The 27,255-nt window shown below is 48.6% G+C and overlaps 1 protein-coding gene across 2 annotated transcripts in view; it reads right to left on the minus strand.

The window, feature by feature from the left end:
• Positions 1 to 27,255, minus strand: part of ATP8A2 (ATPase phospholipid transporting 8A2) — a 447,814-nt gene that overhangs the window by 6,883 nt on the left and 413,676 nt on the right. For both annotated transcript variants that reach the window (XM_027116669.1, XM_027116670.1), the window contains one exon: positions 5,631 to 5,722. In XM_027116669.1, coding sequence (XP_026972470.1) covers positions 5,631 to 5,722 — 92 coding nt within the window. The remainder of the gene's footprint in view (positions 1 to 5,630; positions 5,723 to 27,255) is intronic.

Genomic DNA, 27,255 nt, shown 5'->3' on the forward strand with positions numbered 1-27,255 from the left:
CTTGTGATTTGATGACTAACTTTAGTGTTGTGTTTGGATTCCTTTTCCTGTTTTGTGTGTGTATCTATTGTAGCTTTTTGGTTTGCAGTTACCATGAGGTTTTGATATAGCAGTCTGTATATAAACAAGATTGTTTTAAATTGGTCTTTTAATTTCAAACGCATTTCCAATATCCTGCATTTGTGCTCTCCTCTTCTCATGACTGCTGGTTTTGATATCATATTTGTGTGTGGACAGTTTCTTACCTCTACTGTATGTTTGCCTTTACTGGTGAGCTGTTCTGTTCATAATTTTCTTGTTTCTAGTTGTGGCCTTTTCTTTGCTGCCTAGAGAAGTTCCTTTAGCATTTGTTGCAAAGCTGGCCTGGTGGTGCTGCATTCTCTTAGCTTTTACTTGTCTGTAAAGCTTCTGATTTCTCTATCAAATCTGAATGAGAGCCCTGCTGGGTAGAGTATTTTTGGTTGTAGTTTCTTGCCTTTGATCACTTTAGATACATCGTGCCACTCCCTTCTGGCCTGCAGAGTTTCTGTTGAGAAATCAGCTTATAACCTTAGGGGAGGAGAGTTCCCTTGTACATTACTTGTTGCTTTTCTCTTACTGCTTTTTTTTTCTTTGTCTTTCTTTTTGTCAGTTTGTGTCTTGGCATGTTCCTCCTTGGGTTTATTGTCCCTAGGACTCTCTGTGCTTCCTGGACTTGGGTGACTGTTTCCTTTCCCATGTTAGGGAAGTTTTCAGCTATTTGCTCTTCAAATATTTTCTCAGGTTCAGCACTTTCACTCCTGTGGGAGAACTTGTGGTATAATTATTTTCCAGTTTGTGGGTTGCCTATCCGGCGGGTATGGTATTTGATTTTATCAAGATTGCTCCCCTCCTACTGTCTCGTTGTGGCGGCTTCCTTGCTTTTGGATGTAGGGTGTCTTTTTTGGTAGGTTGCAGCATTTTTTTTTGTTGATGTTGTCCAGCAGTTGGTTGTGATTTTGGTGTTTCTATAAGAAGAGGTGAGCTCATGTCCTCCTACTCTGCCATCTTGTTACCCTTCATCCTGGATTCTTACTTTACTCAGACATTTGGCTTAGAAAGGAAAGTTTCTGGACTATAAAGACATACAGTAGCACTGTCTAAAAAAGTCCTTGTGGGATGGAGGAGAGGAAGTGACTTCCTGCTCTGATCACACTGTAAACCAAGTCTCCATCCCCCCCAGGGCTGGCTGGCCAGCTCTTCCCGAGAGCATGCCTTTCAGCCTGAGAGGACCCCGGGGCTCAGGAGGGCCACCCTGGGAGGCAGGAGGTGTGGGCTGAGCTGCAGAGGTGGCCTGGGAGCCACTGAGGACACGGCTGGGCAGCAGGGAGCAGGTGGGAGTGAAAGAGTGAGAACACAGGTGCCCCCATGGGGCGTCGGTCGAGCTGCTCACCTGCATTTCTAACAAGACCAAACCCACAACCCAAAGGCCCCACCCTGGGACAGCAGCCCGAGGGCAGCGTGAGCCCCTGCAGCTGGTGCAGGCAGGCGGCTCATCCTGCCCTGGGTGGCCCTGGCGCTCCTGGGCTTCCTCCCGGCCCACTGCTTCCTATAAGGAGGCTGTGCTGGGTCTCCCAGCCTCAGGGGCTTCCTGGGATCTGAAGAGGAAATGCCTCCTCTCACCTCTGAGCTGTGGGGCGGAGGTGACGGTGGACGAGGAAGCCTTCTGAAACCTGTGTGGCTGTGGGCACTGCAGCCCTGGTGCCCAGGCCCCAGCGTGCTCTTTGTGCTGTGGGCACTGCAGCCCTGGTGTCCAGGCCCCAGCATGCTCTTTGTGCTGTCTCTTGGCTGCCACGATGTACCAGACCAGCTGCCTCTCCCTGGGCCATTTCAGGGCAAATTGAGCAAATAGCACTGTCTCCTCCAGCAGTAAGGCTGGGCTCTGGACAGCATCCACCTTCCAGTCTCCTGAAGGGGATGTTTCTGGGCATGTCGGTTGTTTCCCGAGCTGGCCCCAGAGCTGTCCTCGGATCCCCCACGCTGCTGGGTGGTGGGCCTGCCACCCAGGGGGACGCTTCCCTGCAGAAGGGGCCCTGACCCCGAGAGATGGGGACACCGCGTAGCTCTTCCCTCCCCAGGGGGGTAGGTGACTGTGGGGCTCTCTGTCCCTAGCTGGCCATCCCCCTGCCCTGCTTTCAAGGTAGAGCTGAGCCCAGGGCCAAGGCGCCAGTGAGAAGCGCTCATTCCAATCCTCGCTTGGCTGTGACTTGGACACAGAACCGGGGCCCTCCGTCTTCCTGGTTTACTTTTCTGTAAAATGAATGGGCTGGACTGGGCCAGGCCCAGGTCCTTCCAGCTCTTATCCACATGGGCGCCAGCATGGTTCCTTGGCTGGTGACGCCCAGGCCACAGAGCCCTCCTGTGGTTGGGACTAACTCTACACTTGGCGCCCGGAGAGGAGGCCTCTGCTCCAGGCCAGGGACGGAGGAGCCTATCTTGACAGCCCAAACAGAGCAATTACTACTTGCCTTTTAATGTGTTTTTTTGTGTGGGGGCGTGGGGGGCAGGGGAAGGAATGAAGGGGACTTGCTGAGACGTAAACATGAACATTGTTTGGGACTGTCCTTTTGGGAAAAGCATCTGGAATTGTCTACCCCTGTTCAAGTGGAAGGGGCAGCAGCCCTGTCTTTATTTATTCGTTGTTTTCCACTCAGATCCACCTGTACCTTCAGGAAGCCAGCTGCAGTGCTGCAGTGCTCTCCGCAGCTCCTGTTTGTGTCGTGGGTACAAGGGCCGTCCAGTGGGATAACTAACTCAGCCCCTCTGGAGTGGGAAGGGTTTCTAGGCATCTGTCCTAAGGGACAGCAGAGGGAAGCTTCTGGTTCGATAGCAAATCTCTTCTCCCAGGGTCAGCAGGGTGCCCAGAGGTCACTACCAGAGGGCTTCTCCACCAGCTCCCCTGGGTGCATCCACCATCATGTTTCCAAAATGGGCACCAGGATGTTCTTAGTCTCTACTGAGCTTAAGTGGACTTTGAATTTAAGAAAGAAAGGAGGACTTCCCTGGTGGCGCAGTGGTTGAGAGTCCGCCTGCTGATGCAGGGGACACGGGTTCGTGCCTCGGTCTGGGAAGATCCCACATGCCGCAGAGCGGCTGGGCCCATGAGCCATGGCCGCTGAGCCTGCGCATCCGGGGAAAAAAAAAAAAAAAAAAGAAAGGAGAGTGGCCTGATAGGGTGGTCCTGGGAGCATGGGCGTCTCTGTGATTCAGATAAATATTTTCCTCTTAGAAACAAAGCCTGATAGGGGTTAGAGCAGGACAGCAGGGACCATAATCACCCAGCCAGCCTCCGCCTGCCCAGCCTGACAAAGAAACACCATCCCTTCACTAGCTCCTGCCTGATGGACGTTTAACTGCCATTATTTGCATCCAAACTCAGAGGGAGGCTCTCAGCATTTCCCACAGTCATTCATCTTCAGGAAGTCCTGACAGCCAGGAAGGAATGATGGGGGCCTGGAGAAAGCACTCAATGGACCAGACCTTCCTAAGTGCTCAGCCATGGCCAGGATCCGGGGATAGAATTCGGGTAGGTGAAAGGGCAGGTTTGTCTTCCTCTGGTAGAACACTTGGTGAAGTCCATAAAATCATGTCTTTTTTTTTTTCATTATTTTGGAATAAAACTTCCCTGAAATAGCATTTTTTTGAATCGGAGCTCTCATAACATCTTAATGAAAGTAGCTATTTCCTGTCTGGGAAAAGACTCCTAATAGCACTTGGGAAATTGGGAACACTGTGTGGGATGGTAAGGAAATTAGACCGTGTAGGAAACAATGAGCTCGGTTGCTAGTACTGTGTGCGGGTGGTCCATCAGAACAAGTGCTCCAAGACTAGGGCTTTTCCTTCCGGTTTCCTGGGAAGACTGAGTCCGGAGACAAGCAGAGGCCAGGAGCCCCTCCCGATGCTTTATGGCCTTCTCTGGTGGTCCGTGACTGAAACACCCTGGTATCCATTAGGGTCCTACTCCTAGTTGCTGAGTGCCTTTAAAATGTGGTGTGATTTTAGCAGCTTGCCTATTTTTTGTATTTGTTGATCAGAATTTTGGTTTGGTCCTTCAAAATACTGAGAGTTCATAAAACGTTTTGTAGTCGTTTTAAGACCCTTTATGGCACTCCCACGAAAGCTCTCGCGCCGCCTTTGCTCTCAGTGTCTGTTCTTTCTCTGGTCGGACGCTGCATGGCACGAGCCCTGCGTTTAGGGAACCAGTACTCATGTTCTCTGTGCCCATCACCATGAACCCTCACAGGCTGTGTAAGATGCAGATGATTCTGTTTTTCTCCTCAGAGGAGAAAACAGACATTTAGAGAAATACGTAAGTGGCCTAAAGTTATTCAATTTGTGGCAGAAAAAACAAGTAATACCTAACATTTGGACTCCACGCTGTCAGGCTCTGTTCCAGGCACTTTATGTGTACAATCTCAGTGAATCCTCCCAGTAACCCCAGGGAGGTTCTCACGTCACCTGTTCTACAGGTGTAGGAACAGAGCGGTTAACTTACCTAAGGTCACAAAGTGGCAGAGCTGGGACGGGACCGCAGGCAGCCCGGCTCTGAGGTGGAGCCCCGGACCTCGTGGCTGGGACCCTGCCACCCAGCCTCCTCTGGACTCAACCTCTCTCGAGGATCAGAGGCCGTGGCTGGGGCCCGGGCTCTGCGGGGCCACTTAGTGTGCCGACCTGCGGCTCTTGGCCAGGTGTCTTGGGGCAGAGAAGCCTCAGAGAATGCGGGGCATGTGGGCCCTGCTGGGAGCTACTGCAGCCCCTTCTCCCACGGGGATGTCCAGGCGGGGGCGGTCACCGACGGCCATGACGTCCCACCTGTTCCTTTCCTTCCCTCTGTTGAGAAAGTCTGCAAAGATGTGTTCACCGTGGGGGGATGGAGCTCAGCTGAGCCGGGCAGAGATCCTCCAGTACCTGTCCTAAGGGTGCAGTGAGGCTTTACTTTCTACCCCTTGTTTCCGGCTCAACTCAGGGAGAAAAAGGAGAGCAGAAGTGGGGCGTCAGTTGAAGAGATGGGAGTGCAGGCGGGGACGCGGCAGGATTCAGAGGCAGGAACCAGGGCCTCAGCTGGGGAAGGGAGGCTGCCTGCGCAGGGGCCCCTGCACGCGGCTGCAGCACCCTCGCCTGCCCGGCAGCCCAGGGGCTGGATTGCAGGTGAGCCCATCCCCTCCTCGAGCTCCATCTGGCGTTTCCCCGCCCCCCACCCCCACCCCGCTCCTCTGGGCTCTGACGCATCCCCACAGACCCTGCTTGGCAGAAACGGGGCCTGGCCTCCAGCTGCAGGGGCGGCATGGGGCACAGCCTTCCTGGGAAGACCACAGAGACTTTTCCCATTGCCATTGTTGTGATTAATATGCCAGTAGCGTAGGGCTACTGTGGGGGGGAACCATGTAAAAGGAGCATCACTTCAATCTTAGAAAGAATCTGATGGGGAGGCTGCCACAGGAGCTGCACCACATCAGATCTGAAGTTTACGGGTCGTGTCATTCAGACATTTGACTGGATCCCGGGGAATCGCCTACCCACCGGGTGTACCTGCCTGGGGCCAGATACACCATTTCCACCTCGGGGTGTAGAGCCTGGCAGTGGTCCGCACCACGTGCCGGCGGGCTACTCACGTGGCACTGACTGCTGGAGGGAACTGCCCCGGAAGTGGGTGGGCGGCGTCTTCCTGCCCAGCCTCTTGAGCAGCCGGTCTCGCTCGTTGGTCCTGGGGGCACATCACACACGGTCAGTCTCCGGCCACGCGGACACCTCTCGAAGGTGCACAGAGAAAGAATGGCTTCAGGTCGTAACACGAAACAGACCGGGAAAAGGCTGCCCCACGTCAAGGAGAACGTCCCGTTTCGCCAACTGCCCCTCTATTTACAGCAGATGCTGCCTGGACGCCTTGAGAGCGGCTCCCTCCTCTGAAAACCCGCTCTGCGCGCACCCCGTCCCTACACGACCCTCGGAGCCCCGCCTGCCTCCTGACGGAAGGGGACCAGGGCCCCTGCCTCCGGGGCAAGGAGTGAGCTGTTGCTCCGGTGAACGGAAAGCTTCCATTCCACCTGCCCCCCAGGCCTGGAGCCTCGCCTGGGTGCCCCAGGACCCGGCCAGAGACAGTTGCCTCTGCAGAACCTGATGCTTATTTTGAACCACAATGATAACCGAGGTCAGTTTTCTTTGAAAACACAAGGTTAGGCGTGCTTCCTGCCTCTCCTGAAATGGTCCCTCCTCCAAGGCTGCCGCTGCTCTGGGGCAACACGGAGGTTCTCCCTAGAGTACAGTTGGGCTTTACTACCAACCAAAGGTGGGTGGTTGGGAAATGCTCGAGAGTGGCCCCGATTTCCTGCTGCCGGGGTGTTACCGGGCTTGCCCCCAACAGACTGCGGTGTACAGCGTTGGCCGGCACGCTCTGTAACGGCTGAACTGTACCCCTCCAGACTGCACCTGTAGGAGCCCTACCCATCCAGGGTCTCAGGATGGGGCTGCATTACGAGACGAGGCCTTTAAAGGTCACATGAGGTCATCGGGGTGGCCCTAGTCCAAGCTAACTGGGGTCCTTACAAGGAGAGGGAATAAGACACACACTGGGGGACGGCCATGGGAGAGCACAGGGAGAAGGTGGCCTTCACCTGCAAGCAGAGGAGGGAGGTCTCGGAAGGAACCAGCCCTGGAACACCTTTGCTCTGGGACTTCTGACCTCCAGAACCGTGGGAAAATACACCTCTGTTGTTTCAACCACCTGCTGTGCAGCACTTTGCCACGGCAACGCGTACATCCCCAGTCTGCTGTCTGGGAACTTGAGGGTGCGGAAGTTGGAAGAACTGCAGTTGCTTGTGGTCCAAAACCCCTCCCCCCAGCCCATCCAGGCCTGAGCCCAGGGTCCACTTCATGCTCCCCCAAGGGCCTTTGCAGGGGGAGCAGGGCCCGGCTACTCTCAACAGTCCTATGAGCTGAAGTTCACTGTGCTCTTGGGTTTCTGCAAGAGAGCAGTTTCTGATCATCTTGGCTGAAAGAACAAGGTTTAATTCATCACCAGCTCAGGGCAAGCCCCAGCCTACCCCCATTGGGAAGATGTCTGATGGCTGATGAGAACACACACTTTTTCTGTCCCCTCACACTGCCTCTCCCTTCCCTCTCATCTTTCCTTCCAGGGGCCACCTTAACTGCCCTGGGCCACAGGGATGAGCAGATGCGCGGTCCCCGTGTGGCCGCCTGACGTCCGCAGCGCCCGTGCTGGCTGCTCTCAGCTGTGTGACCTCCCTGTATGACCCGCACTGGCCACGGTTCCTGCACAGAAGGCACTGCCAGGCAGCTCCGAGCCCAGCTGAGAAGGGCTCCCTGAGGCCCTCCCTGCTGGGACCCTGGAACTGAGGGACAGACTGGGCACTCCACCCCGCCTCTCCTGGACCCTCTGACGTTTCAGGTCCAGAAGGTCCTCCTAGCGCTGGGGCTCGTGAGAACCTCACAGAGCCATGGATGGGAAGGGCTCTCTGAAATCATGCATCCTGGTCTCTAGTTGGGTGGCTGAGGAAACAGCCAAAGACAAAAGGGCACAGGGCACTGTGTTGGGCAGACGTCTCTAATTTCCACGTGGGACAGCGTATGCTTTTCTCTCTCTTTTTTATAATGAAATATTCAAACACAGAAACTAGCGCAGAGAACATCCACCAACCCGCTCAGCTTTAGCCAACGACAGCACCACCCTTTGACCCTGCTGTGTCCTGCAGCCCTTCCTCCCATGTGGGGAGGGGGACATGGGGCCAAGGAGACATGTCCACCAAGAGCCCACACTTGCCCCCAGCCCAAGTACGTGAGACCTTAGAAGTCCCTGCCCAGTAACGCCCAAGCTGGCATCCAAGGCCAACCTGACCCCCTCGCTAGCTCCGTCTCCCTAGAAGTAGACCACACAGCCAGGGTCCATGCTCTGAGGCCTGGGGGGTGGCCAGAGGGTGGTTGTAGCGTGGGACGTGTGGACTGGGCTGTCCACACGCGAGTGCAGGTCCCCTGCCGGCGCAGGACAGAGCTGGGGTGGGGGTAGGGGTACACAGGGCAGCTACCTCTTCCCTGTGTTAATCACCGTCTCCAGAGAATCTGGGCATCACAAGGCACTGTGGTCTTCACCCAGGTGTGTTAATCAAGGTACATGGCTATTACAACTTGCACACACTCAGACACAGCCTCCACTTGTACTCCTGTACCATGTCCTGCAAGTGTTGGAAAAGTTGAAGCTAGAAAGGGGTATAACATTTACCATTTATAGCATTCTATTATCTATAGATGGTTTGAAAGCCATCTACTCACACAGACATAGGAAAAAGTGAAGAAACACAATCAGCTATTTACTTTGGTTAATTCTGGTTAATGAGAAGAAAAGAAAAAAGGAGTACAGATTAGCACAGGGAAATGAGATTTGGGTTTATAAACAAGAGAACTCTTGACAAAATACTACAAACCGAATTCAGTATAATGAAAGGATTACGCAACCTTACCAAATGGGATTTATCCCAGCAATGCAAGGGTGATTCAACATACAAAAAGCAATTAATATAATACACCACACTAATAGAATGAAGGAAGAATATCAATGATCATCTAAATTAACGCAGAAAGATCATCTGACAAAATCGAACACCCTTTCATAATAAAAATACTCAGCAAACTAAGACGGGAAGGGAAGTTCCTCCACATAACAGCATTTATGAAAAACCCACAACTGACAACATACTCAATGGTGAACGACTGAAAACTCTCTCTATGATCAAGACAAGGATGCCTGCTTTTACCACTTCTACTCAAGGAATTTACTAGAAGTGCCAACTAAAGCAATTAGGCAAGATTCCAACAGTTTTTTTTTTTGCAGAAACAAATATTTATCCTATAATTCATAGGGAATTACAAGGGGCCCCAGATAGCCAAAACAATCCTGGAAAAGGAACACCACAGCTATAGGACTTATACTAACTTATTTCAAGAGTTAATATAAAACTACAGTAATGAAAATAGTGTGGTACTGGCATCAGGATACACATATAAATCACTGTAATGTAGTTAAGAGTCATATGTCTATGGTCAGCTGACTTTTGGCTAGGGTACCCAGACCATTCATAAGGAGAGGAAAGTCTGTTCAGCATATGGGTCTGGAGTAACTGGATTTCCACACTCAAAAGAATGAGGTTGACCCCTTACCTGCAATCACATACAAAAAGTAGCTCAAAATGGATCAAAGACCCAAAATATAAGAGCTAAATGTTTACGACCTTGACTTTGGCGATGTTTCTTAGATATGACACTCAAAGCATAGGCAACAAAAGGAAAAAATAGATAAATCGGACTTCATCAAAAACCTTTGTGAATCAAGACATTATCAAGAAAGTGAACAAACAACCTAATCAAAAAATGGGCAGTAAAGCAATTATACTCCAATAAAGATGTTAAAAGAAAAACGGGCAGAACACCTAAACAGACATTTCTCCAAAGAAGACAGATGTCCAAAAAGCACATGAAAAGATGCTCAACATCGCTAATTATTAGGGAAATACAAATCAAAACCACAATGAGATTTCACCTCACACTGGTCAGAATGGCCCTCATCAAAATATCTAGAAACAATACATGCTGGAGAGGGTGTGGAGAAAAGGGAACCCTCCTATACTGCCAGTAGGAATGTAAATTTGTACAACCATTATGGAGGGCAGTATGGAGGTTCCTTAAAAAACTAAATATAGAACTACCACTTGATCTAGCAATCCCACTCCTGGGCATATATCTGAAGAAAACCATAATTCGAAAAGATACATACACACCAGTGTTCACTGCAGCAATGTTTACAGTAGCCAAGTCATGGAAGCAACCTAAGTGTCCATCGACAGAGGAAGGGATTATGATTGGTACATATACACAGTGGAATATACACAGCCATAAAAGAGGAACGAAATAATGCCATTTGCAGCAACACGGATGGACCTGGAGATTACCATGCTAAGTGAAGTAAGTCAGAGAAAGACAAATATCTCATGCTATCACTTATATGTGGAATCTAATAAAAATGATACCAATGAACTTATTTACAAAACAGAAACAGACTCACAGATCTCAAAATCAAACTTATGGTTACCAAGGGGAAACATGGGGGGAGGTGATAGGAGCTGGGGATTGACATATACACACTACTATATGTAAAACAGGTAACTAACAAGGACTTATTGGTATGGCACAGGGAACTCTACTTGATATTCTGTAATAACCTATATGGGAAAAGAATCTGAAAACGAATGGATATGTATATATGTACAACTGATTCACTTTGCTGTACACCTGTAACTAACAACGCTGTAAATCAACTACACTCCAATAAGAATTTTTTAAAAAGGGAAAAGACAACCATAAAATGAAAGTATTTACAAACCATATAGCTGGTAAGGGTCTAGAGTCCAGAACATATCAATAATCCCAACAACTCAACAGCATAAAGACGGACAAACCAAATCAAAAACAGGCAATTCTGGATTTGGATACGTTATCCGAAGAAGAAACACAACGGCCCACAAGCACATGAAAAGATGCTCAACATCATTAGTCATTAGGGAAATGCGGGTCAAAACCACAAAGAAATAGCACTTAACATCTACTAGGATGGCTATAAGTGAAACAAGAACAGATAATAACAGGTACTGGAGAGGATGTGGAGAAACTGGAACCCTAGCACATTACTGGTGGGTCTGTAAAATGGTGCAGCCATTGTTCTTCACTAACTTCAACATGGAATTACTGTCTCACCTAGCAATTCCACTCCTAGGTCACATTAGCCAAAAGAGCTGAAAATGGACTCAGACACTTGTACACCAATATCGAGAGCAGCATTATTCACAAAAGCCAAAAGATGAAAACAATCCAGACATCAACTGCTGAATGGATAAAGTGTGGTCTGTCCATACGATGGAAAATTATTCAGCCACAAAAAGGAACACAGTATGACACATGCACAACACGGAAAAACCTTGAGAACCTCACGGTGAGTGAAAGAAGCCAACGCCGTAGGCTGCGTCTTGCACGGTTCCATTCATATGAAATGTCTGGAACAGGCAAATCACAGAGAACGAGCATCGGTTCCCGGGGAGCGCAGGGCATCCCGGGGGTGCTCAAAGCATCCGAGGTTTCCTTTCAGGGAGACGAAAATGTTCTGGAACTAGACAGGGGTGACGATCGCACATCATCATGAAGGTACTAAACGCCACTGAACTGTACTCTTTAAAACGGTAAATCTTATACACAGGATGGATAAACAACAAGGTCCTACTCGAGCACAGGGAACTACATTCAGTATCCTGTGATAAACCATGATGGAAAAGACTGAAAAAGAATGTATATATATATGTGTAACTGAATCACTTTGCCATTCAGCAGAATTTAACACAACATTGTACATCAGCTATACTTCAATAAAATTTAAAAAAAATAAAAACCAGGAGAAGGAATGGGTCCTGAATTGGAGGTAAATTCCCTCCCATCACCTAAATGGTTGGTAACGACGTCATCTTCATGGTTTATTTCTCCGATGGTGGGGGTGGAGTTCAGTGCTTGCTTTGACCTTTTTCCATCCCAGCTTAGGCATGGGTGCTGCCTGAGATCTGTCCCCCCACATGGAAGGTGCAGGTAAACACCAGCGATAGTAGTGAAAGCCCATCTCACACAGCCACTTAAGGCAGGCTCTACTGAGAAGCCAGCGCCTCTCCAGGGAGGTGGTTGGTGCACTCCTGTCTCAAAGAACAAGCAGCATCAGGAAGGAGCAGAGAGCTGGCAAGCGTTGCTCGCGAGAATAATAAACTTTTACGTCCGCGTTTCTGTCAGGAGGCTGTTCCTGCTAAAATCACACACGCGTAACTGGCACAGAGCAGAACGTGGAGAATAGAGCAAATAATTACAAATCTGTTGTTTGGTCTTGTCAGCAGTTACAGCTGGTAGGAATCACAGCTGACACCACAAAGCAGCCAAAAACAAATAGGTATTTTTAGAAACTTACTGTTAAATGATGGCTGGATGGTCTTCAAAACATAAATCTGACAGGTTCCTGAAGATAAAAGCGAATCAAAGTCCCCGTTCCTTCAGGTAGGGCCAGACACCTACCAGGCTATCAGACTGCTGAAATTCTAACCCACTTTTTTTTCTTTAATTATTTATTTAATTTTATTTTTGGCTGCGTTGAGTCTTCGTTGCTGCGTGTGGGCTTCCTCTAGTTGCGGGGAGCGGGGGCTACTCTTCGTTGCGGTGCACGGGCTTCTCATTGCGGTGGCTTCTCATTGCAGAGCACGGGCTCTAGGCGCGTGGGCTTCAGTAGTTGTGGCACGTGGGCTCAGTAGTGGCTCTCGGGCTCTAGAGCACAGGCTCAGTAGTGTGGCGCACGGGCTTAGTTGCTCCGTGGTATGTGGGGTCTTCCTGGACCACGGCTCGAACCCGTGTCCCCTGCATTGGCAGGCGGATTCTCAACCACTGTGCCACCAGGGAAGCCCCTCTAACCCACTTTTAAAGATCCCTAGGGAATGAGACTTCATAGCCTCTGTTGGTAACTTATGTTACTCATTATAATCTGAGCATTAGGAAATGAGAAACTTTGGGCTCAATCATATTCCAGACCTGCCCAGGCCTCTGTAGGATGAGAAAAAAAAAAACAAACCCTCACCTTAGTTATGTAATGAGGGAAAATAGCAAGAATAAAACAAATCAGAATAGGTTTTCCAACCTAAGATTCCAATAAGATAGATGTTCTACCCTGAAGGTAGGAGCCCTTCATAAATTCTATTCTATTAGATGGTAGTAAATTATTCTCCCCCTGAGTTACCTCTGAGGTATTGGGGGGGGGCATACGGGAGATGCCACCCTGGGCCCCTGAACCTTCAGGAACCGCAGAGAGCAGGCGGGGAGGGGTCCCTGTGAGCGGAGATTCCCGGAAACACCAACACAGCTGTGCGTGTCCCTCTGGAGGACTCGTCCTCAGACAGGGACCAGGTCTTACGCCTTCTCTGTGTTTTCACAGTGTCCGCCTGGCTGCGAACAGGGCACACGGTTACACGCGCAAAACCGCACTTGTGCTCTGCACGGCTGGTTTGGATGTGACTCACTATCTTATTCCTGTGTGACTCCATCAGTGGATCCTGCACCGCGTGTCTGTGTCTGTCCACACTGCCCAGCACTGAGCTCAGGACAGCGGTTTCCCAACAGTAGCTGAGAAAATTCCCCTTTACCAGAGAAATGCTTCTTTAAACAGGGCTTCCTGTGGTGGCACAGTGGTTGAGAGTCCGCCTGCCGATGCAGGGGACACGGGTTCGTGCCCCGGTCCGGGAAGATCCCACGTGCTGCGGAGCGGCTGGGCCCGTGAGCCATGGCCGCTGGGCCTGCGCGTCCGGAGCCTGTGCTCCGCTACGGGAGAGGCCACAACAGTGAGAGGCCTGTGTACCGCAAAAAAAAAAAAAAAAAAGAACAGGGACATCATCCTCATTCTCTCCGAGAGGAGGGAAGCCCCCTCCAAATTCTGGACAACACTGTGAGCAAGAATTAAAACAGCTCCGTGGCCTTTACAGAGACAAGATGTTGTATTTAGTTAAGAAAAGAATTCAGATTGCATAGAACAGTTGGAGGACAGTCTGGCTGAGGATAGGATAGCATTCAAGGTTAACTAATTTAATACAATTCCCATTCCCAAAGTAAAAAGGTAGATTCCTGTAGTCCTTCCTGGCCTCAAGTCTCCTCTGACTATCAAAACTGGGAACTGGAGGGAAGAAAGCCCTGTCTTAGCACAGTGATTTTCTTCTCTTCTAGACAAGGCTTTGGAAAGTGGGGTAAGGGGACCATTCTGGGCGTTGGAAGAAATCTCATTCTCGTACAGTGTGGACTGGGTGATTTCCTGCCAAAAAGAAGACCAAGGAGTGGTAGTACCAAACTGGGCAGTGAGTCTGACAGGGGAAGCAGCAGATCTGCAGCCTCAGAAATAGGTGGGATCTGTCTGTTGACAACCATCCCTGGCTCAGAACAGAGGTGGTGTGTATGAGGTAACTGCGCTGATTGATGGGACTGCCCAGGAAGACTTTAACAAAACGAGAGGCAGGGGACACTGAAAAGATCCAAAAGCAAAGATAGATACACGTAATCCTTTTCCGCTGTGCCTGCTAGCGATGTGGTAATGTAAGTAAACCAGTGAGCAGTGAGGTTAGGAGGAAGGTCCAAAAAAAATAGAAGGTAGTAGCCACCAACTACACTGTCCTTTCACCTGAAACAGCAACTTAGGTAAAACTGGCAAAATGGCTTCTCCTGAAAATTAGAACTGCATTACTATAATCTATATACTTTTAAAAGGTTAAAAAAAAAACTTAAAAAAAAATTCCTGTCCGGAGAGACTTCTGCTTCCAAGATGGAGTTGATGTATTTTCTCTCTTCCTCCTGTTAAGTACAACTGACAACCCTGGACTCTACATGTAAAACAAATATAAAGGTGAAGATGGAGAACTGGAAAGGTGGAGATAGGAAGGAAGGCCAGCTACGAACCTTGGAGCATGAGAAACCCGAGTTTTCTTTTGGCTCGTAGATTCCAGACTTGGAGCAGAAATGCCTGGCAACCCAGAAATGCCCGGGGGCACAGCCAAAAGAGCCCAGGAAGAAAGCCCTCTTCTCTTCAGCCAAAGGAGCAGGAAAGCGGTGGCCTCGTAAGACAGAAAACTTTCAGACCATGATCACTCTACTCCAGCCAAACACCCCAGAAAAAAACTGTGGCTCCACTCCGGTCCAGCCAGCAGAGACCAAGTGGGGAGCCCAGATGTCCACCCTCACAAGGCTGCTACATGGTGCTCCAGAGCCCCTACTGAGGTGGTGACAGAGGAGGCCAAATAGGAACCTGGGACTTTCATCCCTGCCAGCTGATAATGAGGCCTCTGGTACCCTGTGGTGTCAGCAGAAATGTCAGGAGATGCATGGGGAGAATGGACTTCTGTCCTTCCTCTCCTCACTGGAGCGGTATCAGAAGAGGCCTAAGGGAGAATCAGGACTTTCAGCCTTCCTCAGTAGTGACAAGGCCACACCCATACCTCTGACCCCTCCCCACCCCCTGCAGTGTCAGTGGAGACCACGTGAAGAGCAGGAACTCTCACCCCCTCTCTGCAGGCATCAGCACAGACCGAGTAGGGGATCTGGATGACCTCTACCTAGCAGGAGAGAGCCTGCCGTAAAATCCAGGGTCACATAACATGACACCCAAATGTCCAGGTTCTATGTGAAAGCTGTTATACCAAGAACCAAGAAGACCTAAAACTGAATGTAAAGAAAAATCAGTAGACGCCAACGTCAAGATAACAGATATGGTGGAATAATCTGGCCAAGACTTTAAAAACAGCCACGATAAAAATGCTTCCGTGAGCAATTACGAACATGCTGAAAGCAAATGGAAAAAAAGAGGAAAGGCTCAGCAAAGAAACAGAAGGTATAAGAAGAACCAGTTGTAAACTTTGGAACTCAAACATAAAATAACGGAACTTGAAAGCTTAGTGGATGGGCTATCTTGATGGCAGGGTAGAGGGGACAAAGGAAATAATCAGTAAACTGGAAGACAGAACAGTAGCAATGATCCAACCTGAGTAACAGAAACAAAACAGCCTGAAGGAAAAATGAGCAGTCTCAGGGACCTGTGGGAATATAACAGGCAATATAACATTCAGGTCTTCAGAGTCCCAGAGGAGAGGAGAAAGAGGATAGGGCTGGAAAAGCACTCCAAGTACTAAAAGGTGAAAACTTCCCAAATTTGGTGAGAGAGCTAATCCTACAGATTCAAGAAGCCACATGAATCCTAACTAGGATAAATCCAGGCCAAGACAGCTTGTAATTAAACGTCCGAAAACTAAAGACAAAGAAAAGGTCTTAAAAGCAGCCAAAGAGAAATGACCCTTTACCTATAGTGGAAAACCAGTTTGAACGACAATGGATTTCTCATCAGAAATCACCGAGGCCAGAAGTGGCATAATATTTGTCAAGGGCTGAAGGAAAACCGTCAACTCAGTGAAAAATATCTCTCAGGAATGAAGAAGACAGCAAGACACTCTCAGATGGAAAGAACAGAGAGAGTCTGTCACCATCAAAACCACCCCATAGGGCTTCCCTATAGGGAAGGTGGCGCAGTGGTTGAGAATCTGCCTGCCGATGCAGGGGACACGGGTTCGAACCCTGGTCTGGGAAGATACCACATGCCGCGGAGCAACTAGGCCCGTGAGCCACAACTACTGAGCCTGTGCGTCTGGAGCCTGTGCCTCGCAACAAGAGAGGCCACGATAGTGAAAGGCCCACGCACCGCGATGAAGAGTGGCCCCCGCTTGCCGCAACCAGAGAAAACCCTCACACAAAACGAAGACCCAACACAGCCAAAAATAAATAAATAATCCTTAAAAAAAAAAAAAAAACACCCTATAAGACTTTCTAAAGGAAGTTCTAAAAACAAAAAGGGAATAATAAAAGAAGGAGTTTTTGGAACATCAGGAAAGAAGAAAGAACATGGTAAGTGAAACTATGGGTAAATACAATGGGCTTTCCCTTTCCTCTTGAATTCTCCAAATTAAGTCTGACTAGTTAAAGCAAAAATTACATACTGTCTGATGTGGGTCTAAATATGTGTAGAGAAAATATTTAAGAAAATTATAAATGTGGGTGGGTTAAGAGCTATAACAGGAGGTAAGGTTTCTGTATTTCATTCAAATTGGTAATATGACAGCACCAGTACACTGTGATTAGTTATGTATATATAATATAATGCCTAGAACAACCAGTAAAAAAGCTATGTTATGAGACACACTAAAAAACACAACAGATAAGTAAAAACAGAATCCTAAAAAATGTGCACATAACACACGAAAAGGAAGAAAAAAGAAAACAGAGAAATGAAAAACAGAACAGAAAACAAAAGATAAAATGGTTAACTAAGCCCCAACATATTAATAATACATTAAATATAAATGCTTTAAATATACCAATTAAAAGACACAGCCTGACAGAGTGGATCACAAAACATGACCCAGCAATGTGATATGCTACAAGATATGTCTACAAGAAACTCACTTCAAATATATTGCTATAGGAAGACGGAAAATAAAAGGATGGAAAAAGATACATCACATGAACATTAACCAAAGAAAAGCAGGAGTAACTATATTAACATCAGATAAAGTAGACTTAAGAGCAAGGAAAAATTACCAGACAGTGAAAGACATTATGTAATAACAAAAAGGTCAGTCTACCCAGAACACACAGCAATCCTAAATATCTATGCACCAAGCAACAGAGCTGCAAAATCTGTGAAGCCAAAACTGATAAAACTGAAAGAAATAAATTCACAATTATAGGTGAATCAGTCAGTATTCCTCTCAACGGTTGATAGTACAGATAAGCAAGGAACAAAAATCACATGATCACATCAGGTGATACAAATTAAAACCACAGAGAGCTATTATTACAGAACTATCACAGTGGTTAACATGAAAAAAAAATAGTGACAATACCAGATGCCTGCAAGGATCTGGAAAGCTGGATCACTCAGACATTACTGGTGGAGATGTAAAGTGGTCTGACCACTAACTAGTTCCTTAAAAACACCAAACATACCACATCCTTCTGAATATACTAAAACCACTGAATTTACACTTTAAAAGGTGAAGTTTATGTATTTGAATTGTATCTCCAAAAAATAAAAGATAAGCCTGGGCTAACGTGCAGCCCGAGTTGCCAGTCCACAGAATTGTGACCTAAATAAATGGTGGTTATTTTTTTTAACGGAAAAAAAAATACCGAAATATGCAACTACCATAAACCCAGCAATTGCACTCCTGAACATGTATCCCAGAGAAAAGACTTAACGTTCATGCAAAAACTGGTACACACATGCCTATAAGAGCTTTATTCATAATAGCCCCAAACTGGAAACCCAGATATCCTTCAACAGGTGAATGGTTTAACAAAGCTTGGTACACAACATACCACTCGACAACTAAGAGGAAGAAAGTACTGATACACGTAACAAGGCGAATCAGTCTCTAGAGAACTATGCTGTGTGAACAGAGGTCACTACCAGAAGGTTACATACTGTATGATTCATTTACGTGACATTCTTGAAACAACAACATTATAGAAATAGAGAACAGATTAATGACAAAACTGTAGAAATAAGAGAACAGATTAACAGTTGCCCAGAGCTAAGCAGAGGATGGACAGTAGATGCGGCTATAAAAAGACGACATGAGAAACCTTGTGGCGACGGATATGTTCTGTACCCTGACTGCATCCATGTCCGTTTCCTGGTTGTGAAACCGTTCTCCAGTTTTGCAAGATGTTACTATTGGGGTAAACTAAAGAGTACATGGGATTTCTCTGTATTTCTTATAACTGCATGTGAAGCTGCAATTGTCTCCAAATAAAAAGTTTAAATGAAAACAAAAATCCTTCTCAGTTTTATGCATTCGCCTCTGTTTCGTGTTTGTCTGCAGTTATCCTTTGTAAAGAAGGATACGTCTCAGAGCGGCGTTAGAGTGGTGGGAGGCCTTCCTCCAGCCCCTGCTGGGACTGCCCCAGAGAGAGGCCGGCCACCTCCGCAGAGCCGTCTGACCTCATTAGCGAGCAGGCAAAGTCGACTTTGAATGACAGCCCCAGCACATATGGAAACCATTCCCGCATCCCAGGACTTGCAGTGAGGTAGGAGGCTCCTCTCGAACGGAGCTGAGCTCCGTGGCCCAGTCGGAGAGCCCATGGAGAGGTCAGGTCAGAGTCATGGGGCTGTTAGGAACAGATAAATTAGCAGGGGCACCTGGCTGACCCAGAGAGGCCTCGGGGAACGGCCGTGCGGGTGGGTTGAGAAGCCCCAGGTGTAATGGAACAAGCCGGGGATGGTCCGGGCTAAGTGCGTTTCCTGATGGGCCATCTGGGGAAAGGACAAGCCCGAACAGGACCACAACGGTGAAGCGCCACGCTAATCAGGAAGATGCAGCTTTACGAGCAGAAAGTTCTGTTAAAGTTCTGTTTCCACCCATTGGACTAGCCTCTTACCTACTCAAAATCATACGCTAAAGGACCCAGGCTTCCTCTCAAACCCAGCTTCCCACCAGCCCTCCCCTCCCTCCCTGCTCCAGCCGCATGGCCTTCTGGCCAATCCTGGAACACACTTTCCTGAGGTGGATAGCTTCCCACCCCAGGGCCTTTGCACTGCTTTCCCTCTGCCTCCCAGGCGGCTCCCTCCCCCAGTTCACTCAGAGCAGCCCCTGCACCAGTCACAGGAGAATCCTCTCCTCTCTCTACACCGTTCCCTGCTTTATCTTCATCCCACTTTTCCCTAAGTTTAGGAATTGAAATCTCAGGACACGTGATCACGAACGGCCGACTGGGCTTGAAGCGACGGCCAGTCAATGTCTCCTTGCTTTGCTTCCCCTCCTCCGGGTACAAGTCTCTCCCCAGCTCCACTTCTGGTTTGCTGCTGCCCGACTCGAATTGCTTTTTGCTCAAATAAACTCTTAAATTTTTAAAATATGCTTCAGTTTTCCCTTTTTGTAGGACAGTCTGCGAATGTGATGAAGGAGGGAAGACAAGAGAGCTTGGGAGGCCGGAAAGAATGTTTATAAAAAGGCAGCAGTGGGCTTCCCTGGTGGCGCAGTGGTTGAGAGTCCGCCTGCCAATGCAGGGGACATGGGTTCGTGCCCCGGACCGGGAAGATCCCACATGCCGCAGAGCGGCTGGGCCCGTGAGCCATGGCCGCTGAGCCTGCGCGTCCGGAGCCTGTGCTCCGCAACGGGAGAGGCCACGACAGTGAGAGGCCCGCGTACCGCAAAAAAAAAAAAAAAAGGCAGCAGTGATTCCTGAGGTGTTTGATGGTTACAGGTAACAACTGGAGGATGGACTGATGTAGCGCAGGGTGCTGGAGAGAAGCCCTGGGAAACTGAAGCCGCGTAGCAAGGGTGGATTCTGAACAGTGAAGCCTGTTGGGCTGGAGTCTTCATTTCCCGAGGGAATAGCTGGCAGCTGTGTCACGTAAAATACTGAAAATTAAACGTGCCTTGACAAAGTAGCCCATATATGAAGGTTAAGACGTGGGGATAAGGACTTAACAGTATTTTTTAAATCAATTAAATTCCTTGAATGTGAACTTGCCCTTAAACAAAAAATACAGTTTGCCTATTAAAGCTTCAGAAGATTTGAAGCACGTTTGAAACCACTGGTGTCTCTCCTGACAGTTATTTTGTTTGAAAGTAGCAAACTTTCTAGTAGGCCCATGAAGCTGCAAATTAATTACAGTAGAATAACCTTCCCCTACCATTGCCCCTCTTTTCCTAGCATCCCCTCCAATACGCACAGGGTCTGGGTCTGGGCAATAAACACCTGACTTGACCAATTTCAAATCAGCGTCCAAACAAACAATTCAGAGCTGGCCAACAGGTCCCCCGACTCAGTTCTTGAAGTAATTAAAGAAAGATGAGCTTCTCTACCGGTTAACCGCCTGAACGCTAATTAAAGACAGTAAGGGTTGAGGTGCAGCCTGTCCTCTGTTCTCGGGCATCGCAGGCAGGTGCTCCGGGGAGGGAGGGCTCCCGGGAGGGCAAGGATGCGGTGGACGCAGGGCCACGGCCGCTGCCTCCCTGCTGATCTGTGGGAAGGGCAGTGAACCCTCCCGATACGAACGACCGAGGACGCCCTGCAGTCGAAGCCTCAGGTGTGTGTTTACAGGACTTCAGGCCACAGGCGAGTCACTCCTTGTTCAGCCCAGCCTGTGGAGAGAGCTGGAGGACCTCAAGAAATTGGCTTTTAAAGAACAACACTTGATTCATGGTCTTGAGGTGCCTAAAGCCCGTTCTGGAACCAAGTGGGGCACGTAAAGGAGCCGTCACGACGGGGGGATGCGCTCGTGGTCCTGAGTCCCCCGGACTCCAGCTGGGCCACCGCCGGCACGTGGGAGAATCTCCTTGAGTCCTCCTTCACCGTACCCCCGTGGAGGAGGGGACAGTGGCAACAAGTCCTGGGGAGACTCAGGAAGAGCCACGAGCTGCGCCCCCTTTCGGATGACTGTGTTCCACGTGGGATGCAGTGCAGGGCTGCAGTGACTGGGGACGGGGTGAGCGCGGGGTGAGCCCCGATCTGTCCCCAGCCCTGCGCAGGTGCTGGAGCCCAGCATCTCCACGCTCGGGGCACAGGTGGCATCCGAGCCGTGTGACCTGCGGGGACGGGCCGGCCCGCGGGCTGAGGCTGCCGGCCCCGCTCCGGGTCTCGGCTGGGCCCCCCTCACTCACTACCGGGGGACAGGTCTCCACTACCCGGCGGAGCTGTTCTGGAGTTGGAGCTGACACTGCATTTTCCAGAATCCCCTCTGGGTACCTGCAACTTTGTTTCATGTGGCCAAGCAGCTGGGCTAAATACCTAAAGCCTCTTGAAACACGTGTGCATCACCCAGAAAACACTGAACCCCGTCCTCCTCCGCAGAAGGTGGCTGTAAACAGTGGGCTCAACTCAGCCGCGAGAAGATGGCACGTGTGCGGTCATGCTCAGCTGAGGCCACGCCTGCAGGGACTAAGATAAAGAATAACCACGTGGCACAGGCAGGAGCTAGTAGGAGGCACAGGGTCTCCTATTTGGGGGTCAGCTGTTGAGCGTTAAGGTAAACGGAAAGGGCAACTTCACCTGCAGCTCTCTTGTGCCATCTGAAGGCTGTCCAGATGGGGGCCCAGGCGACAGGAGGCGTGACTCCACCTCCACCTGGCGGGTGGCCCAGGTGCAACCAGGCAAAGCCTCAAGGCCACTCTGGGCCTCATCTTTAAAAAGTGTCTTCACGGTGCAGACGGGGTCGAGGCAGCCCCAAACACGTGTCGCTGGGCCTTCATTCACTACTTTTAAAGCAGGGTTTTCTGGAAACCAATAAGCACTCAGATAGGTGGCACGAAAGGGCACCCCCTGTGAGGCCCTGTCTTCCTCCAGCTAGGAGAGGTGCTAAGCCTAGCCGGGATTTCTGGCAAACCATCGCTTTCAAAATAAGATGATTGGGCTTCCCTGGTGGCGCAGTGGTTGAGAGTCCGCCTGCCGATGCAGGGGACGCGGGTTCGTGCCCCGGTCCGGGAAGCTCCCACATGCCGCGGAGCGGCTGGGCCCGTGAGCCGTGGCCGCTGAGCCTGCGCGTCCGGAGCCTGTGCTCCGCAACGGGAGAGGCCACAACGGTGAGAGGCCCGCATACCGCAAAAAAAAAAAAAAAAATATGACTGTCTCTATCATCGCTGACTCATGCTTTCCATTTTGAAGAAGAGCCCTCACTGAAAAGATTCACCTGGATCCCACAAGGTGCGGCTGTCCTGACAGATCTGGCTGGATTACCGTAGTCTCGGTACCCAGCAGTCTGTGGGAAGATTCACGGCAACTGATGTGGGGACAGCATGTGAAAGCTGTGGTGAAGAAGAAAAGTACACGGGGTGTGGGAGAGGGAAACATGTTTCCCTTTTCTTTCCCAATGGGAAGAAAACCCCTTTGGAGTATGAATTTTTTAAAGAATGCATCGAAAGTTTGAGATTAATTCTTCATACATTATTACCTGGACTCTCTTTGGGTCATCCATAAAGATTATGAAATAGCAACTAAAAACCATGATCTATCTCCAGGGTTTGATCCCTGTACTTCCTGAGTGAATACACCATACAGGAGAATGCTGACATCTCAGGGTATGTGCATCTGTGCCTCTGGGAAGCGATGCTATTTTTCTAAGATAAGGAATAACAGATGAATGGACAAAGACAGATGAATGGACAAAGATGTGGTTCATATATATACAGTGGAATATTACTCAGCCATAAAAAATGAAACAACGCTATTTGCAGCAACGTGGATGGGCCTAGAGATGATCATACTCAGTGAAATAAGTCAGAAAGAGAAAGACAAATACGATATATATCACATCACTTATATGTGGAATCTAAAACACGGACACAAATGAACTTATTCACAAAACGGAAGCAGATCCACAGACACAGAAAACAAACTTACGGTTACCAAAGGGGGAGGGTTAGGGGGAGGGATAAATGAGGAGTTTGGGATTAACAAATACACGCTACTATATATAAAATAGATAACCAACAAGGACCTCCTGTAGAGCACAGGGAACTCTACTCAATACTCTGTAATGACCTAAATGGGAAAAGCATCTGAAAAAGAATACATACATGTACACGTATAACTGGATCACTTTGTTGTACACCTGAAACTAACACAACGTTGTAAATCAGCTGTACTCCAGTATAAAATAAAAATTAAAAAAAAGGATAACAGCCTTCAGGGGGTTGTCGAATCCCCTAAAAATCTAATGCAGAACCGACAGGCAGGGGGACGGGGCACGGCTTCCATCAGATTATCAGAGGCCCGAAGGAGACGTGCCATTGTTAGCCCGACACCCATTTCTTCCCTCCCCCACTGAGAGACACCCCAGCTTCCCACACGGATGGGTCCTGCTGGTCCAGGACTAGCCACCGTCCACCACAGAATTTTCCTGAACGTAGGACTGGCTCAGGATGGTCCCATCAAGGAAAAGAGGAGCTTGTTAACTGGTTTTCTGGAAAAAGCTCTCCGTTCCCCATTGGTTGAGAACAAAGTTGCACATGGGGTCACGACAGGGTTCAGGGCAGAGTGAGTATAAAGCGTTGGTGCAAAGTGAAAGTGAGACAGGCTGGGACCTGGGACCCCTGGCTGCCGTGCTTGCACCTGGACACACCTCTCTGAGCAACAAAATACAAAGAAACCATATGGGACTAAAAATAACTGCATGCATGAGCAGTCGGGGCAAATTAAGGACAACAAGATACAAAAAGACCAAAAATCCCAACTGTCAATCCTGAAATGCCGAGCGCAAAAGCAGGGTGCTGCGCGTGCCCCCTGCACTCAACACCACCAAAGGGGCGGGCAGACCACCTAAGCCACGCCTCCAGCCCGACCCCTGGACACACCCCTACCTTCTCTCCATATAAGGAACAAGTTCGCCCCTCCCTCGGGGAGTGAGCAAGGGCACCTGTTGCTTATTCTCACTCCCCCCCCACACACACCAGCTGCAGCAGGGGCCCCCGTAAAGCCCTGCCTGAATTTCTTGTCTGGACTCCGATCAATTTCTGTCGATTGGGGAAGGCCAGGAACCCTGGCCGGTATCAAAAGGATGGAAAGAAGCCGGGTCCTTGATGGCATTCCTGGCTAGGGATCTACCACCCAGGGCTGCCCTGCAGCAGGACGGCACATGAGGCGAGTCAGGGACTTTGCCCATCCTGACGGGGCCTCTGTTGTCTGCAAGTGAAGCAGCTCTACTGACATTAAGAGCTCTTGTTCCAAAATAGCTAAGAACCACTGGCCCAAGGACAGATTTAAGGAAGCAAGAGTGTCTGCTCAGGAGAGAGCAGGGAGAGTGAATTGAAGGGACAGGGGTGACAGAGAGATGGAACTTGGCCTTTCATTCTTGACCTTGTGACGTACACCTAGTGGTTATTTTTTAAAGCACACTTTCGGATGTAATCTGTAATAGTAATCTGGGTTTTATCACCCTCTCCGTTCCTGTAAGCAGCATATATTATCTCTACTCGCTGAATAGACGCATTAGATCTTGCCTGAGGGGACCACGTTCCCCACAAGAGCGTGCCATGAACCCCCCAGGGCTGGAGGGCAGTTCACCGTCAGCCCAGAGGGCAGCGCTGTGAGTCTGCACGGGAGGCTGCTTAGTGCTACTCTGCAAGGTCGTTACTAACCTACGATCTTCTTTTCTCCTCAAAAATGGTGTGAGGCCTACGATCTTCTTTTCTCCTCAAAAATGGTGTGAGGCCACTATAAGAAAACCTTCGTGTACTGGAAGTTGTTCTAGGGTGGGGTTGAGGGGTGACCTTCAAACACTCTGGGGTGAAATATGCATGTCCCAGGACAGCCCTGCTTAGGGGAGGAATCCTGGGGACATATAAACTTTGTGTCTGCCTGAACACACTGCACAGACCCGGATGAAGGAAGGTCAGGAGTCTCTGACTCACAGGACCTCAGTCTACAGCTGTTTCTGGTAAGTGAGGCCTTCAGTGGCTCCCTGTGGCCGCATCACAGGTCATGTGATTTGGCCCTTACCTACCGATCCAACCTAACTTCTCACCACCATGCTGGGCTCTCAGCCCTTCGTACTGAACTTTTCACTGTGCCCGGATAATGCGTTACATCTATTGAGTCGTTTCCCTGCAGCCAGAATCCCCTTGCCCCGCTTCACCCCCTGGTAACAAATTTTACTTTGCACTGCATCTCCTGGCAGTCTCGCCATCGCTGTGTTAAAACACTTCTCCTCTGTATTCCCGTTCTCCGGCTACTCATCTGCCATTATTCCATTATGCTATTTTTCAACTGCCCGGGATGATCTCTGGCAAAATGTAAGGACTCAGTATACGCTCTTGCCTGGATTAGTATCACCATGAAGGTGTCTCCGGGTGAGCAAACACATGAGCAATGCTGTGGGGAAAACTCTCAGAAGCTCTACTTTTATCCAAGCCGAGCCCTGGAGATTAGGAGGAAATCGCACCAAGGTTCCATCAGAGAAACTCCTTTTTATAATGTGATCTTGAACAATAGGATATATGCCCACTCACAGGCCTTTGAAAAACATCAGGATACTACTTGCTCAGCAGATGTTTTGTGCAAAACGTTTGTAAGAGTTTGCACATAAATGGTAATGGTTTATAGAAGAAAAAAAATTAAGGGAGTATTATGTACCTGCACTGCTCACAGACGGTTGACCCAAACTTTTGCGAGAACAAATTATAAACTTCACTGTAAACTCTAGGGTTGGTTTTTCTGCTGTTACTTCATTTTCTTTTGTTGTTCCTATAAATGGTAGAAAATAGATGTTCTGTTGCACAGCAAAGGAAACCACCGACAAAATGAAAAGACAACCTACTGAGTGGGAGAAAATATTTGCAAATGATATGAATGATAAGGAGTGAATATCCAAAATATATAAACAGCACACACAACTCAATATCAAACAACAAAGAACCCAATTACAAAATGGGCAGAAGACCTGAACAGACATTTTTCCAGAGAAGGTATGCAGATGGCCAACAGACACAGGAAAAAATGCTCAACACTGTAATCATCAGGGAAATGCAAATCAAAACCACAGTGAGCTATCACCTCACCCCTGTTAGGATGACAGTCATTCATCAAAAGAACAATAAGTAACAAGTGCTGGTGAGGGTGTGGAGAAAAGGGAGCACTTGTGCACTGTCGGTGGGAATGTAACTTGGTGCAGCCACTATGGAGAACAGTATGAAGGTTCCTGAAAAAATTAAAAATAGAACTACCATACGACCCAGCAATCCCACTATTGGGTATATATCCAAAGGAAATGAAAAGACTAATTAGAACAGATAAATGCACCCCAATGTTCATAGAAGCATTATTTACAATAGCTAAGATATGGAAGCAACCTAAGTACCCACCAACAGATGAGTGGATTAAGAAGATGTGATGTATGTCCACACACACACACACACACACACACACACACACACACACACAATGAAATACTACTCAGCCATAAAAAGAATGAAATTGTGTCATTTGAAGCAACATGCATGGACCTAGAGAATATTATGCTTAGTGAAATGAGTCAGAGAAAGACAGATACTGTATGATATCACTTATATGTGGAATCTAAAAAATAATACACATGAATGTATACAGCAAAACAGAAACAGACTCATAGATACAGAAGACAATCTAGTGGCTCCCGGTGGGGAGGGGGGGGAGGGGCAAGATAGGGGGAGGGGATTAAGAGACACAAACTACTATGTATAAAATAAATAAGCAACAAGGATATACTGTACAGCACAGGGAATTATAGCCATTATCTTGTAATAACTTTAAATGGAGGAGAGTCTATAAAAATATTGAATCACTCTGTTGTACACCTGAAACTAATATTATAAATCAACTATACTTCTTCAATAAAAAAATAGAAATCGACGATCTTTTGTTGTTCTTGTAAATGGTAGAGGTAGATGAGAAATGCTGGCTGAGTATACGTGTGTATGTGTGTGTACCTAATATGTATATCAATCTGTCGTTAGGTATGTGAAAGTATTTGCTGCTGACATGAACACGAAAGCAGCACAGAATGTCCAAAGGGATCAACGGCAGGTGCATCTCCAAGCCCACATGCTATGTCTACTGATGTCATAGGCTGGGCACGCTCCAGCAGGGCTATAAACG

Source organism: Aethalodelphis obliquidens, unplaced genomic scaffold (assembly GCF_003676395.1).
Source record: "Aethalodelphis obliquidens isolate GAN/ISIS:26980383/991018 unplaced genomic scaffold, ASM367639v1 scaffold16, whole genome shotgun sequence".
In the NCBI taxonomy this organism is placed as follows: domain Eukaryota; kingdom Metazoa; phylum Chordata; class Mammalia; order Artiodactyla; family Delphinidae; genus Aethalodelphis; species Aethalodelphis obliquidens.